The 14,480-nt window shown below is 39.0% G+C and overlaps 1 protein-coding gene across 5 annotated transcripts in view; it reads right to left on the reverse strand.

The window, feature by feature from the left end:
* The window catches only part of KAT6B (lysine acetyltransferase 6B), a 116,744-nt gene continuing 102,264 nt past the window's right edge, over positions 1-14,480 (reverse strand). For all 5 annotated transcript variants that reach the window (XM_075109429.1, XM_075109428.1, XM_075109426.1 and 2 more), the window contains exons 13-17: positions 10,612-10,843; positions 8,379-8,538; positions 7,492-7,758; positions 5,869-6,175; positions 1-3,915 (exon numbers count right to left, since the gene is read on the reverse strand). In XM_075109429.1, the coding sequence (XP_074965530.1) occupies positions 1,433-3,915; positions 5,869-6,175; positions 7,492-7,758; positions 8,379-8,538; positions 10,612-10,843 (3,449 nt within the window). In that variant the 3' untranslated portion in view covers positions 1-1,432. The remainder of the gene's footprint in view (positions 3,916-5,868; positions 6,176-7,491; positions 7,759-8,378; positions 8,539-10,611; positions 10,844-14,480) is intronic.

A 14,480-nucleotide genomic window follows, 5' to 3' on the forward strand; every position in this document is an offset into this window, starting at 1 on the left:
TAAAAATGGCTCATCATAATTTATTTTATGTTAAAATGTACAGCTTGGGGGGGTGTTGTTTTTTGCAGTTTTTATTTTTGTTTCTTGGGTGGGTTTTTGTGGTGGGGTTTTTTTGTGGCTTTTTTTTCTTTTTTTAAGTGACTGACTAAAAAGGTAACAGATAAATACAAGAGTGTCACTGGGTCCTATTTTTACATGTATCAAGCCTCTTCTGTTCGGCCCTTACAGTCACTCTGTACAGGTACAAAGGCTACAAAAAAAGGAAGCAATATAAACAGACACAAATAACTCTTGCCTTTTTACATGCGATCTGTAAGCTTAGTTTGAGCTATTCACACGCTACTGCTCTATTTTTTCCCCTTAAAAAATAACTCCAATATTTTATAAAGATAGAAAAATCTACAGATGGAATGAAAATGTAAAGTTAGAGGCATTTCCATAAAATAGCAACTTTACACCAAATTCACTACTTTTTTTTTTAAATCCTGCCAAGTATTTGGACATATATGAAAATGTTTCAAAACTTGACAAATAAACACTGAGATGTTTCAATCAACAAAAAAACATAACAGTATTTATAAAACAGAAAGCTGCCTGTTTTCCTACCCCAGCCCCAAAGAAACTGGTCACAAAAATGGAAAAGAGTCTCAACTTTACACTAAACATACAGCAATAAAACCCTTTGAACTAACCAAAATGTGAATAGCTTTTGCAGCTTTTTTTATTATTTTTTACAAGTTTTATAATTAACAAAAATATAGTTCTGTTTTTTTTACCCCTCAAACTAGGGTAACCTAATCAAGGCAAAAAAATTAAGAAATGGCTTACTGTTAAGCACAACACTTGTACAGTACTACAAAATGCACTGTCACTAACAAAGACATTAGCGGCATGCGGAAGTGTCACCTTCAGAAACAAAATAATACAATAAAAGAACTGCTAAAAGGCATTTACATGTGGGGAAAGGAGAGAGAAAAAGCTCACGATCCAGTACTGTCTGATAGTTTTGGAGTCTTTTTATCCACATTTTTAATGGGAGCAGGCACATAAAATGGCTCTGAACCATCAGCTGCTGTGTAATTGCAGTTCATAGAAAGAGTTCTTCCTTTCCAGAGAACTTCAAGCTCAATGAAATAAAAAAATGGAAAAACCACCTAATTCCCCCCAAAGAAAAGAGAAGAAAAGTTAAAACCCACAAAGTTAAAAAAAAAAACCAAAACAAAACCAAAACAAAACGAAACCAAAAACAAAACAAGAAATAAAGTAAAAAGAAAAACTTGTATAAGGCTTTCTGCTGCATACAGCTTTTAAATGGTGCCAACAAATGTTTTTGCATTCACACCAATTGCTGGTTTTGAAATCGTACTCTCCAAAGGATATTTGTGCAGATCAATCCAATACGCCAGTCTGGTAGTCTGTCTCTCCAAAGGGCCTACCTTCTCATGTAGGATCCGTTAAGAGACTGTTTAGACATGCCTGTGTTCATGTAGCCATGATGCCCCGGAGGGGTGTACATCATGTTACTGTGGGGTGCTGTCTGCATTGGCTGCTGTGCATATGGCTGCGTTCCCATCATTCCCATCTGCATCTGCATAGGGTACTGGGGCGTTTGATTCATGTACCCATGATTACTGTGGTATCCACTATTCATCATCGGCTGGGACATACTATAACCATTCATAGCGTTAAGGGTATTCATATTCATGTTCACCGAATTGACATTATAAGCTGGGGCCGGCATCAAATTGACACTCATGTTCATGCCACGCTGCATCGTTAAGGTCCGCGCAGGCCCTTGCATGGCCACAGTCTGCGAAGCACGCCCGTAAATTTGTGGCTGATGGGCCGCAGCAGCAGGTGGCAGAGGCGCGGATTTGGTTCTTACAGAAACGTGACCTTTGCTGGCCATCTGAGTCTGCAGTCTTTGGGTGTGGGATATTCCGATATTCGACGAAGTCATGTTACGCTGCAAAAGGGGAGGTGGCAAATTCATGGGAGGAGGAGTAAGGTTGGGGGGTGGGGTCATGGTAGCCTGTGCTTGGGGTCCTCCAGGAACAGCGTGTGGAGACTGAGAAAGCTGAACGAGCCCCGTGTTACTTAAGGGGGTGGACAAAGAGGCACTGTTTGCATAGGAAGTTACAGCAGCTGAATGGCTGTAAGGCAAAGAATGATCCATAAGCGTGTTAGTTAACTGTTGCAGTTTGGCAAGGCTGAAGGTGGCAGATGGCTGTGAGTAATGCCCCGCTCCAAATTCACTCTGCCCCATCCTTTCATATAATCCAATGTTGGCATTGCCAGTCTCGGGGATTTCCGTTAACTGCATAGGCGGTGTAAAGTTAGCGGCCATGCTGCACTGGGATAACTGTTGGTTGCTGCTTGGAGGCCTTTCAACAACACAGCCTTGGGGAGACTTTACATTACAGGTGGGAGGGGAATTGATGTTTGTTTGTTGCATCATACTGCAGCTTCCGTTAATGTTAGACATCTGCTGCGTCACCGCGCAGCTGCTCTGTGTTAGGTTACTAGACGTAAGGCTACTGTATGAGCAACTGTTTTGCGAAGAGTTGTTCCCACAGATACTGCTGCCCATTGTAGAATCGTAACTGCTTGGGTTTTCATAGTTTTCTGTTGTGCTCTCAATGCTCCCTAAGTCACTAAACCCGCTATCCACAACTTGTTGCGAGTGATCGGAAACTGAGGGAACATCCATCATTGGGCTGGTCTCCATGTTCTGTAGAGACGGCACGGAAATGGCACTTTGATCTGGGCTGATCTGAGCATAGCTGCTCTCTAAAGGAGCAACGCTGGGGCTATTAACAGAACGAACGGACTGGCTGGGATGAGAGTGCACAGATGAAACCGGGCTACTGTGGTCAGACTGCTGACAGTCATCCAGTGTGGTCATTTGGGGACTTTGGTCGTTATGGGCATAGTTTTGCAAACTTCTACAGGCCTCTTGAGTCTCTGCACAGTCCTGAAATGTATCTTCATGTTCACTCGCCTCTTGGGTCAGCGACTGTACTGCCTGAACCGTCTCCGAATCGATCTCCATGGTCTCAGTACTCTCTCCCTTGAAATCGGAATGTAATTCTTCACCAGCTTTTTGGTCCTGGTTGTTATCCGTGTGATCATCATCAGATTCAGGCACCGGGTCTGAATCTGCAGCGAGTTCCTTCTGGTCGCTTTCGCACTCATCAGCTGCCAGGTCAACACCGCAATCCATTAAGTCCTCTTGATTTGAATTACCAGTTTGAACATTTACGTCTAAAAAAGATTGCTGTGTTTCTAGCATTTCTTTGAAAGCCTCTCCAGGCAATTCCTCTTTCTCCACTTCTGTTGAACCCATGTGGCTATCGTCTTCATCATCTGCATCGTGATCCTCATTGTGGGAAGGCTCTTCATCCTCCTCCTCCTCCTCCTCCTCCTGATCATCCAAATGCACAGATTCCTCTTTCTGGAGAAAAACCTCTTCTGCTTTTTCTTCATCTTTTGAATTGATTCCACCATCCTCTACATTCCTTTCTTCCTCCCCAGTTTTTGCCATCTCACTTTCTTGTTTTTCAAAGGATTCACTGGGTGGATGCAGAGATTCAGGTTCTACCTCTTTTACCTCATCATCTGGTGGCAGTAATACTTCAACAGGCTCTTTAATCGCTTCCTCTGTAACAGCAGGAACTGAGCAGGGCTTGTCTTCAGCTACTTCCTTTTGTTCCTCCACCAGCACCTGGTAGTCAGGCTCCATAGGAGTCTCAGGAGGAGTGTACAAATTAAGCTTAAAGCCAGGTTTTCTTTCTTTGCTTTGCCTCCATTTAGACGGACCGCGCTTAACTCCTTTGGGCCAACCCTGCTTACTCTTTAAAGGCTCAAGATTGTCTTTAGTGCTTTCTTCCAATACAGCTACATCCTCTGTATTATCTTTGGGAGGCAATAAACAGAAACAAAAGAAAAGTCTTAGCTTGCACAAACTAATCAATATTTTCAAACATAATCCCAAAAGTAATTTATAAACTCAAAATGTATTAAGAAACTCTGGAACAAGAGTTATAAACAGATCTCAGACCACAACAGAATGACATAACATCTACAGCAAAAACACACTTACACAGATATGTAAAGTTCTTGTTTGGTGGCCTTTTAACAGTGACCATCAGAAACACCATTTATATACTAGAAGAAACCCAGAGATTTAAACCACAAGACATGTAAATTAAAGCAAAAACATTGTCCAAATATCTGCTTATCAACCTTTGTTTTTAGAATAGAGGTATGCCATCAAGTTATATACACACTCATCTAATTAGTCTTTTTTGGACAGTAATAACATGAGAGTCTGGAGTTTCCTGGTTGATCATTCTGGAGGACAAGCCATAGTAAGCATATAATCATGCTTTAGTACCAACACAAAAAAAAGAAGAGGGAAAAACGGCAATAAAAAAAAGGTTGTCCATTCTAGTATCCTCTCATGGGCAGCATATTGTGACACAGCTCACAATACACAACAAAAGCCAAAAGGTAATTGAAATTAAGCACAGAGTACATCGGAACACTAAATTAATCCATTGACTATATAAAACCTACCCATACACATTCACTCCTCTTCTCTCTCCCCAGATACCACTTACTTATACACCAGAAAAAGGGAGGATCCTCAGGATATAACATGCCGCACTTGGGAGTGTAACGGCTTCAGCGATACTCCTTTGTCGAGTTCTGCCTCTCACTGCAGTGTTATAACACTCCTATAGGCAATTATCATGATGTCGTCCATGGACAAGTACATAGGATCAGTCTAGTTAAAGCAGTGCAAACCTGACCACTGAGACATAGCTGCAACACTCTAAATTTGCTACTATTGGTCTAATTCATTTCTGTTGAGAAGCAGGAAAAAGCAGTAATACTCTCATGTACCTGGGCACTGGTTTGCAACAGCACCAACGTTCGTGAGCATGGTTGCTCTAGTTGCACAAAAGCTGTTCAAAACAGAAACCACCGCGTGATCCCTCAACTGGGGATCGCAAAGATTAAACTTCCCATGCAATTAGGAGAACACTAAAATAGTACCCACTCGTTTCTTCAAGAAAATATACAGACCTGAGGATCCAGTCATTCATTCTGGAATTAAAACTTAAAAGTGTAATTTGAGAGCCAGGGTGAGTGTATGTTCAGAACAGCTCATTAGTAGTTTCACTATCCATCCATTAGCTTTTCTGCCAGGAAATATCATTGAAATCAAACTAGATAAGCAGCTTTGAAAGAAAACAGTTAAAACCATCCCTCTCTCTTGTGGGGAAAAAAGTAGGGACTCCAGTACCAAGGACATATTGTGCCCCAGAAACAACAAACATGTCACTGAAATACTGACGGTGATGAATAGAAAGATATCTGTGTAAAGCAAACCTTACTTTTTGCTTGTATCCTTTACCAAGGATACAAAACCAGTATTAGACAGTATTCCAGTGATACCTCTGCTCTGTTAAGTATGAAATGCCCCGTTGCAGGGACGTAGAAGTTGTTTTTGGCAACGTGACAAGGACTGCAGTGCTTCAGACTGGAAAACATTTGTTTTCTGAACACAAAAACCAGATTATAATACTAATGGGTCACAAAAAACAAAAGAAGTAAACCCAATAGAAACAGAACAAAAAAAAAAATCTGAAGCCACTGCTGAATTCTAATAAACTGAGAGATTAATGGCTCCAGCAGTGCCTTGAAGTAGAAAGCATTATTAAAATTCTAAGATTTTAAAGTCCAAAATAGCTAAATACATCTCACTAAAAGTTGCCAGATTTATGACAAAAATTAACACTTCCGATAAATGAACACCCAACAAATTAATTTTGTGAAGATGTAAGAACGTTTTCAGCTTACTTGTACAATTGTCATCACTCCTGTAATGAGTATCTCTCTCCTCCTTGCTCTGCTCTTCCTCCTCCTCCTTCTCCTGTTTCTGCTGCCCGGGTTGATACTCAAAAGCTTTTCTAATCACAGGCTTCGAGTCGTCATCTTCCCCATCCATCTCACAGGTAGGCTCCAGCTGTGGCATGGGACGCTCTTCATCTGAGTTATCAAAAGGCTCATTCAACACCTCCGTTGTTTCCGAAATTGTCTCTGTTGTAACACTGCTATTAATCCTTCTGCGTTTACGGCCCCTTTTCTTTTTCAGTATGAAAGGTCTCTGAAAAATAATTCCACAAATGTAACTCTTCCTACATTCCTGTTTCTTAGCTGACTCTGGATATAAACACACACATTTTTGTAAAGTGAGTTTACAATGATCTATTTGCTCATTAAAAAAAAAAAAAAAAAAAACCACCCAAACCCAAAACAACAACGACAAAAAATTTAAAAAAACACCCCCAAACCCCTACATTGCATCAAATTCAAATGTAGACAGAATCCAAAAGTAAAATATCTAAACAGTTAAAATAGGTATGTATCTATACATGCACACAAACCTTTCTGCGGGTGAAAATTAAGACTAGAATTTTCTTCATGGTTTAGTGACTTTTTACCTCCTTCTGTCAAGTAATATTCATAGCAATATTACATAAACTGTACTTACTCATTTTTCCTCTGTAGATTTATAATTCCCCAACAACCTTCACAAGTATCAAAGTTTATTCTTCTACATTTCTGGTTTCTGCTATTTTAGAGATAAGTATGTATATAGAAAAATAGGTAACAGCAAAGGAAGCACACCTCAAGCTCCGCATGGGTCTCAAAAGCACACCAAAAGAATCCTACAGCTGGCTGCTACAGAGGACGACAGTTTATGCTTCCATCATTACGCATTCTCACAGATTTAGCGTTACTTTTAGGTTTGTTCATCTAAAGAATAAACAAAGGGACACTCCAATTCCCTAATTCTCACCAGCAACACCTACATACATATGCTAAGGTGAGTGCTGTATAATTTTGGGATGCTTAGTTCACTAATTTAAATCATTCAAACAGTTAATTTTTCAATGAAATTATGAATCATGTAAACACTACAGTAACCAGAATTTAACATTTACATCTCTTGGAAATTAGAAGAATATGGCTAAAACCCCGTTTGTTTGTTTGTTTTTTAAACATTTGCTTTTGAAAAACAGAATTCCTCTTTAAGGAGTTCCTATATTAAAAGCAATAAAAGACAGACCCCACAAGCTGGACTCCATCTTAAAATGCAAAAAGGACAAACCATTAAAATATTGAACCAATACCAATGCCAGACAGCAGAGGGCAATCACTAGTCTAAAAATTAACAGGAAATTCTGATTTTTTTGTGTGTGTCACCAGTATTTTACAGTTCTGTGAAAAATCCAACAGATAAGAAGTTGAAGGGAGAGGAAAAACCAGAAGACATGAGTTGTTGATGTCCAAACAATACAGAAAGAATTAAAACAGTCTAATAAATGTTCATAAAAGAACAGATTGTTATTTCTCTGATAGCTATTTGATTGAAATAAGAGATGAATGACTTTAAACCAAACCATTGAAGAAACACACCTTTCTTTTTATGGCCAGCGACTGTGGCTTTGTCAGCCGGGGAGGCGAACTCTGCTGGTTCTCATCCCCGCCATCCTCCTCGCTGCTTTCCTTAGCTTGCTCTGTGGATTGCCCTCGCTCCCCCACCACTGCCACACTTTCTGGAGATCGCAAATATTTATTTTTAGATTGTACTTTTGCGGGTGATTGCCTACTATTAGTTCTCGTGGAGAATATTTCTTGCTCTTCCTTTTCCCAGCAGCTAGCTTGTTCCATCAGACGCTCAGCCTGAAGGGTTGAGGTTAAAATAACGGGTCACTGAAACAGCATTTACTTAGCCGTATCCTTTACGTTCAGCTAAAGAGTTACAATAAGTCAACCCTGATTAGCACTGCTGGCTAACCTAGCAACAACGTTTCAGCTGAATCATCTAGTAGCTCCTTTACAACAGTTAGGATAACAAACCAAAGAAGATTGCATTTCATGGGATATTTAGCACTATTAATGATGCAGCGAATTGATTTAAGTCCTTTAGCACTACATTACATGCCCACTGACATGGATCACTTTGAGCAAGTTCATAACACAAAGAATCGATTGACACTGCAGCCCCTGAGCTCTGCACCAAATTTGATCTGATTACATGCTCTTCGACTACCTCAAGAGTGATAAATACAGCTTCATGACAAGTGACTCATGTTTTAAGTTTTCATATATTCATACCCCCAAAGTTATCATGTCCTGCTGCACAGCTTCCCAAAACTGTGCATTACAGGAGTATCATTACCCTCTACAGTAAGTAGGAGTCAAAGTTAAAACAGCTCTGTTTAAGACAGCCTAATGTTGAATATTCAGAGCGATGAAATCCAAGGGAAGGGAAATTCAGAATAAGAAGTTTCAGCTATTACCTCCTTTTCTGCTTCTCTCTCTTCTTCAGAAACGGCAGCATTGGAAACTAACAAAGGAGTCCATCTCAAGCTTTCAGGATCTACTTCATTGATACGTGGATTCGCTTTCAGTTTCTCCATATGACTTGAAATCAGCTTTTCCCTTCTAATAATTACAAACCTACAATCCAATAAACAGTAATTTATTTTATAAAGTGATCACTTCAAACAACCTTCCTGCAGTTTAAATCTTTTTGCACAATAACCTGTGAAAATAGATGGGTAAGTAAATGATTACATCAAGCTAAAAATATCAGCTGACACACATAGGTAACACTCTTACACTGACTTTACTAAGAGGAAGTCAGGAAACAACAGCTTATGAACATCACTAGGGCAACAGAGAGAAAAGTAAAGGTTTTAGAGTTGACTACTCTAAATCCACGTGAGAAGTTTAGTGTTGGCGCTTTAGTCGCTGCCAGAACAATTTCCAATTCTGATATGACATACAAACATAAACAGAAAACACTGTGGATCGTCAAGTAAAGAGTGAGAAAGTTATTAATATGACAACTGAAGATGGCAGCTGACTGGACAGGAAATCAACTTACAAACACAGTTTCTCAAACAAAGTATGAAAAGTGTACCTTAGTCCCATGCTGATGCAGTAGAAAACTTTCTAATCACTATGAAATGAAGCCGCATATCAAAACTAGGTAAAGACTAACACAATAGTCCAGTATGCTAATCTACTAGCACATGTCCCTCCAAAATCCCGTTACAATTTTAAACAACAAAAATCATTTTTTAGCAAGGATTTTGCATGCTGGAAGAATCAGGTAGGTTAAGTGATAACACTGCTTTTTACTGAGAGAATGCTTTAAAAAGATCCAGGTGAACCCTTTTCACAGAACTGTGACAAACTTCCATTTTACTACATGCAAGACAAAATAGAACGTAGGAAATTGTAAGAAGCCATATCCAATTCCCAAGGTAAGTGTCTGGCAGGAATTTCAAAAATATAATTTCTCTACCTGGCTCAGCCACTGACCTTCTGGATACCTTCAGCCAGGTCAGTTCATGTCCCTGTCTAAGCTTTACTACCTGTGAAGAAAGACTAACCGACCTTGTTCATAAAGTATTTTGAATTCTATAGATGAAAAAACGTTTTTCTCTAACTGGGTGTCAGTATTCAGGGCCTTCAATAATTTGTGCCAGGGCAGAAGCCATATGTAAGTAACGAATACATATCTGATTCTCCCTTAAAATGCATTTGTCCCATCAGGTTGTCCATAAATAAGCACCCCAGAATGTTAAGGTTTTAATGCAATGACAGCACTTCTCCTACGACTCTCATAACACCACCCTCTAAAGCCAATCTCCTTTTTGAAGGCTTGTATTCTTACTAGTTCAAAACTTACTAGTTTTGAACACTTGTGCTGGTGCACATAAAAGTTACTGAGGCTGAGCTATTCCTGATCTTCGTCTTAGTTTTTGGCAATCCACTGTTTGTAAGGCAGTTTTGCTTAAGCAGAAAGTTTCTATGATTGGAATTAAGGAGCTCTTCAGAAACACAAACACCAGTGAAAGTCATTTAAGGCATTCTACAGAACAACAAAAACAATCCACTTAAAATGTAAAATATTAATCAAGATCGTTAGGAAGGAAGATATTAATGAAACAGGAACGTAGCCTCCCTGTGCACTAGCTTTCAATATTGATTGCAACATTAAGCAGAAGCTTCCAAAAGTCATTTGCATTTGCAGTACCTCGGGCAGGAGGCCTTCACGGGGAGCTGATCTGCTCCCACGGCTTGTGTGACTCCAGTAATGACTAAAAAAGGGGGTGTGGAGAGAGTGACTGCCACCCCCCACACCGCTCCCTCACTGGTATTCAAAGGAAGATATTTGCAGAGCAAGAGCTGGGAATTATACTTACAGAAGATGATACTGAATGAAACAGAATTCTTCACTGAAAACGTTCAAGCTGGGCTCACCCTTCTAATACCCATCAACATGAAAGAGGATCCAAAAAACCCACTATTTGTTTAGGGAGAAAAACTCTTTATGTAAGACCGCATTAACAAGACCTGGCCATACTCACTTCTTCAGTAAGATGGTTATCATTGATTTTAAAGTTGAAATTTCACACAGACATTTTTCACATCAACTGTTTTGTAAGTAGAGATAGTGAATGTTTTGTCTCAGTGTTTTTAGATTATTTTTTAAAAAAAAAAAAAAAAAGATTCACTGACCTATCTTCTCTCTTATCTATCATGCTGTGCTGCTGCAGGGTTGTGGCAATATCATGTGGACACATTCCCGTAGCTCGACTCATTCCTTTGATGCTGATTTGTTTTTCGTGGTGGCAGTTAAGGTATTCTAATATGACACTTTTCCAGTAAGCCAAGTACGAGAGACGACCCAGATCAGACAATGGCTTTTCAGGGGATCCTGCTTGACCCTCTCTTCTAGAAAGTAAATAGCCTAGAAGGAAAAGAAACAGAATACATTATTGAGATAACAAAACTAAAGAATTTTAACTACCTCTTAATAAATTTGGTATTAATAGAACGATCAGATGACTGATTACATTATTGGTAACTCTTGCTATTAAAGAAATCCTATTCACAAAAGAGATTGGTTTGCATCATTTTAGTGACATAGAAGCAGATTAAATCCTTGTAAGAGACTCGGATCTTATTTTACAAGAATCAACATTAACCACAACCCCCTTCTAATCATAAGGAGAGAAGGAAAGACAAAGCCAACACATTTCAGAACAGGTCTCATCATACACGAGCTCATTTAGAACTACAACCACCTGCCATTTTGAGAAACTTTTACACCGGAATTACATCACTGAAGCCAAGAATTTTCAGAAGAATGTCAAGAGGAAGCGTCATGGGTAACAGCAGTTAAGCCAGTTTTCTTCAAGAAGCCCCAGGTGATGTAAGTTTTTTGATTAAACAGTTAGTTGTATTTCAGAGGTGACATATAATCCGTAAATTGAGTTACTAGAATTACTTAGGAGAAATAATTAAAAAATAATCTGTCTTAATTCACATTTAAGAACATCCACATAATTCCAGTTTGCAGTCAAGACAGTAACCGATCAGCTAGTGTACAATACACCTCTTTCATTTTACATTCTTTGTATGTTGTAAGTCCTTTTTAACTCTCTTCAGCTTTAAGAAGCTTTTACAATTTAAAGTAAAACACACCTGCTTGGAGATAACAGAAGCAGTCTGGTATTTGCCACCATTAAAACTAATTCAGGAGAAAGAAAAAAATAACACAATTAACAAAATGTATCCTTTCACAGTAATTCATCCCTCCGTGATATATATTCTGCACAGTGCCTTTACAAACACTATCAGAACATGGGCCTTAAACACCAGGGTAACAAAATGCTTATTCCACCGTGAAACACGAACATCATCTTATGGAATTACATTACTCAAAGTCATTTGGAATCCAACAACATATATGTGGTTCTGTGGCTTTCCAATATTTTGAAAATTTTTTTCTTTTTAATTTACAAACTGTACACACACATCTTTTTTTATATACCTAGAAATATGAAATGCACTCATACATACATGCGTATTTGCTCAGCCTGAAACAATGACGTTCTGTCTTTCAGGGGCAATGCAAAAGGTCCACAATAGAATTTGTAAAATACGTATGCACTGGTCATCCCACTCTAACCTCCAGTTTGCATTAAAATGTTTACACAGAAAAGCAGACATCCTTCTACATTCCAAGTGATCAGTAACAACAGAGACTGAAGTAAGTAGCGCACCCTTCATATCTATTAGCATGATTTACGATAAAATGCCAGAAAGAATCCCATCCTACATCTGCCTACTCCTACACAGCACAGGCGCCTGCATAAAGCCTGCCTACATCTGCATGGTACCACTGGAAGCTCGGCAAGTAAGTTTGTTCCGTTTTACAGAAGAAATACTACCTTAAAACTGAAGAAAAGGAAGGTGTTTTAACATTTCAAGTTGCAGCATATTCGATTTTTTTTTAATAACAACTGTTCTTGACAGGAAAACCCAAACTTGACATTCAAAACCAGCTTGCATCGTGAATAGTCTGAAGGTAAAGAATTGTTGCTTTACGTCCAACTACACAAACGGAGAGCTATAGCATATAGCCTATTCTGCACAATTTTAGACAAAGCTTCACTTGTACCAAGAAAGAATTTTGGACCAGCTGGTTTACAACACATAAAGGCTAGTTTTATACCAAGATCTCATTGCCTATACAGAAACATGCAAAACTGCAGCAGCAGCTGACAGAAGTCTTAACACAGGAAAACAGAAGGAGAATAACCTAGATTTTTAAAATAGATTCATGAGGAGAACTTACAGTTTCTTCAAGCAACTTGACAGTTTAACCTACCAACTTCACATTCAAGAAAATGTGGCCACTAATAGAAAGCGTTTGTAGGCCGTTTGCTAGACCTGGATTTCATCCTTGTATGTCCCTGTACTTTAAAATTACTTCGTCAAGCACTTTCTTCCTCCACTTCCATTTTCCTCATACATAACAGAGCTGCGACTATCCTTTCTGGTAAACATCTTATGAGGCTTAGTAAGAAACCGCTATCAAGAGTTTGAAATCATTAGTTAGGCAACCGCAAGTAGCTTAGAGTTTTACTGGTATGTCCTTGCTCATCAGATGCTTCCAATGGCTGGGGGATTTTAGACTCGTTCTTAGTGGTCACTTTTTGCTCTACGTTAATGCAGTGAAACTCCACCTGCATTTATATCCGTCAGTATTATTCTCCTACCATTCTACAATAACCTATGCTTATCCAAGATATTTACATTCTCTAGGATCAAAAACATAAACCAGAGGTAACAGTCTCAGTTACAGGCAGTGAGCACTGAATGGAAAGTTTCTCTTAACAGAGCCTGTGATTTGAATTACATCTATTAAACTAAACTTACCAAAGAGACGCCAAATAATTGATCTAAGTTGCAGGTAAATAAAAAACACTGATCTTGGTAGCTCCTGTATCTATCCTGAAGCATCTGAAATGAGTACAATATGTCCCTGTTAAACATATACCCCCAGTTTCATTGTGTCTACCTAATCCTAATAACGGATAGCCTCCAAGTGGAAATCTGATCTTACACTACAACTCTCCACCTTTTAGAGTACAAAGAATCAAAATTTAAGAGCAGTATAATTGCAAAAGCATTCAGAGGACAAAATATAGCTCCTCCCCACCCACCTCCCCAAGAGCAAACTAGTCAGACTCTATGTTACGCACACACAAAAAAAACACCACCAAACCCCACAACAAAATATAAGACCTAATCTGGAAGGACAAACAGTTGTCTATCTTCTCTTCTGGGCATATGAGTGATGGTGTCACAAAATTCAAAAGCCAAAATACTGTTCATGATTTTTATTTCTTGCCTTATCACCAGCCTTCATAGTGAAGCAACATGCCACATGCTATTTACAGCCTTTGACTTTCATCATGCAAACCTCCCCAGAACCACTAAGGTTTTATGTTATTAAGATTTAAGCAATTAGAAGAAATTAAATCTGAGAAAGGGAAAGTTAGCGTAAGATACACATATTTTATGCCTTCAACACAAATTTAGGAGATAATCAGACATTAAAACATACATTAAAAGAAATTAACTTGAGCAGTATCTTGTTATTTCAATTGACAGCATTCCCAGTACGTACCTCCCCTGAAAAAGCTACAACAGAGTCCATAACACACTTACGTGAAAACAGTAATTCAATACATCTGTGTCGAGTCTCCAGAAACTTTCAGTTAGTTAACTAGTAATTTTAATATGCTCGGTTCTGCCTCTTGAAACAAATTAAACAGCATGAGATCAGAGGTGCAGCTTGACAGTACCCTGCTTGGTCAGTGGCCAACAGAAAAATCCAAGACTCAACCATGCAACCATCTTGTGAAAATCACATACAAGCAGAGTTAGTCTGGCTCTGTCCGAACAAATGGAGCCCACCAAATGTGTAACATCCCCCTGCTTTTTGACATTTTTTAAGAACTTGGTAGTATTTGTTATGTATCACTGTCTTTTGCAAGCAGCACAGAGCCCATCTTCCTCCTCCACTCACTGCA

This window comes from Phalacrocorax aristotelis, chromosome 14 (genome assembly GCF_949628215.1).
Source record: "Phalacrocorax aristotelis chromosome 14, bGulAri2.1, whole genome shotgun sequence".
In the NCBI taxonomy this organism is placed as follows: Eukaryota; Metazoa; Chordata; class Aves; order Suliformes; family Phalacrocoracidae; genus Phalacrocorax; species Phalacrocorax aristotelis.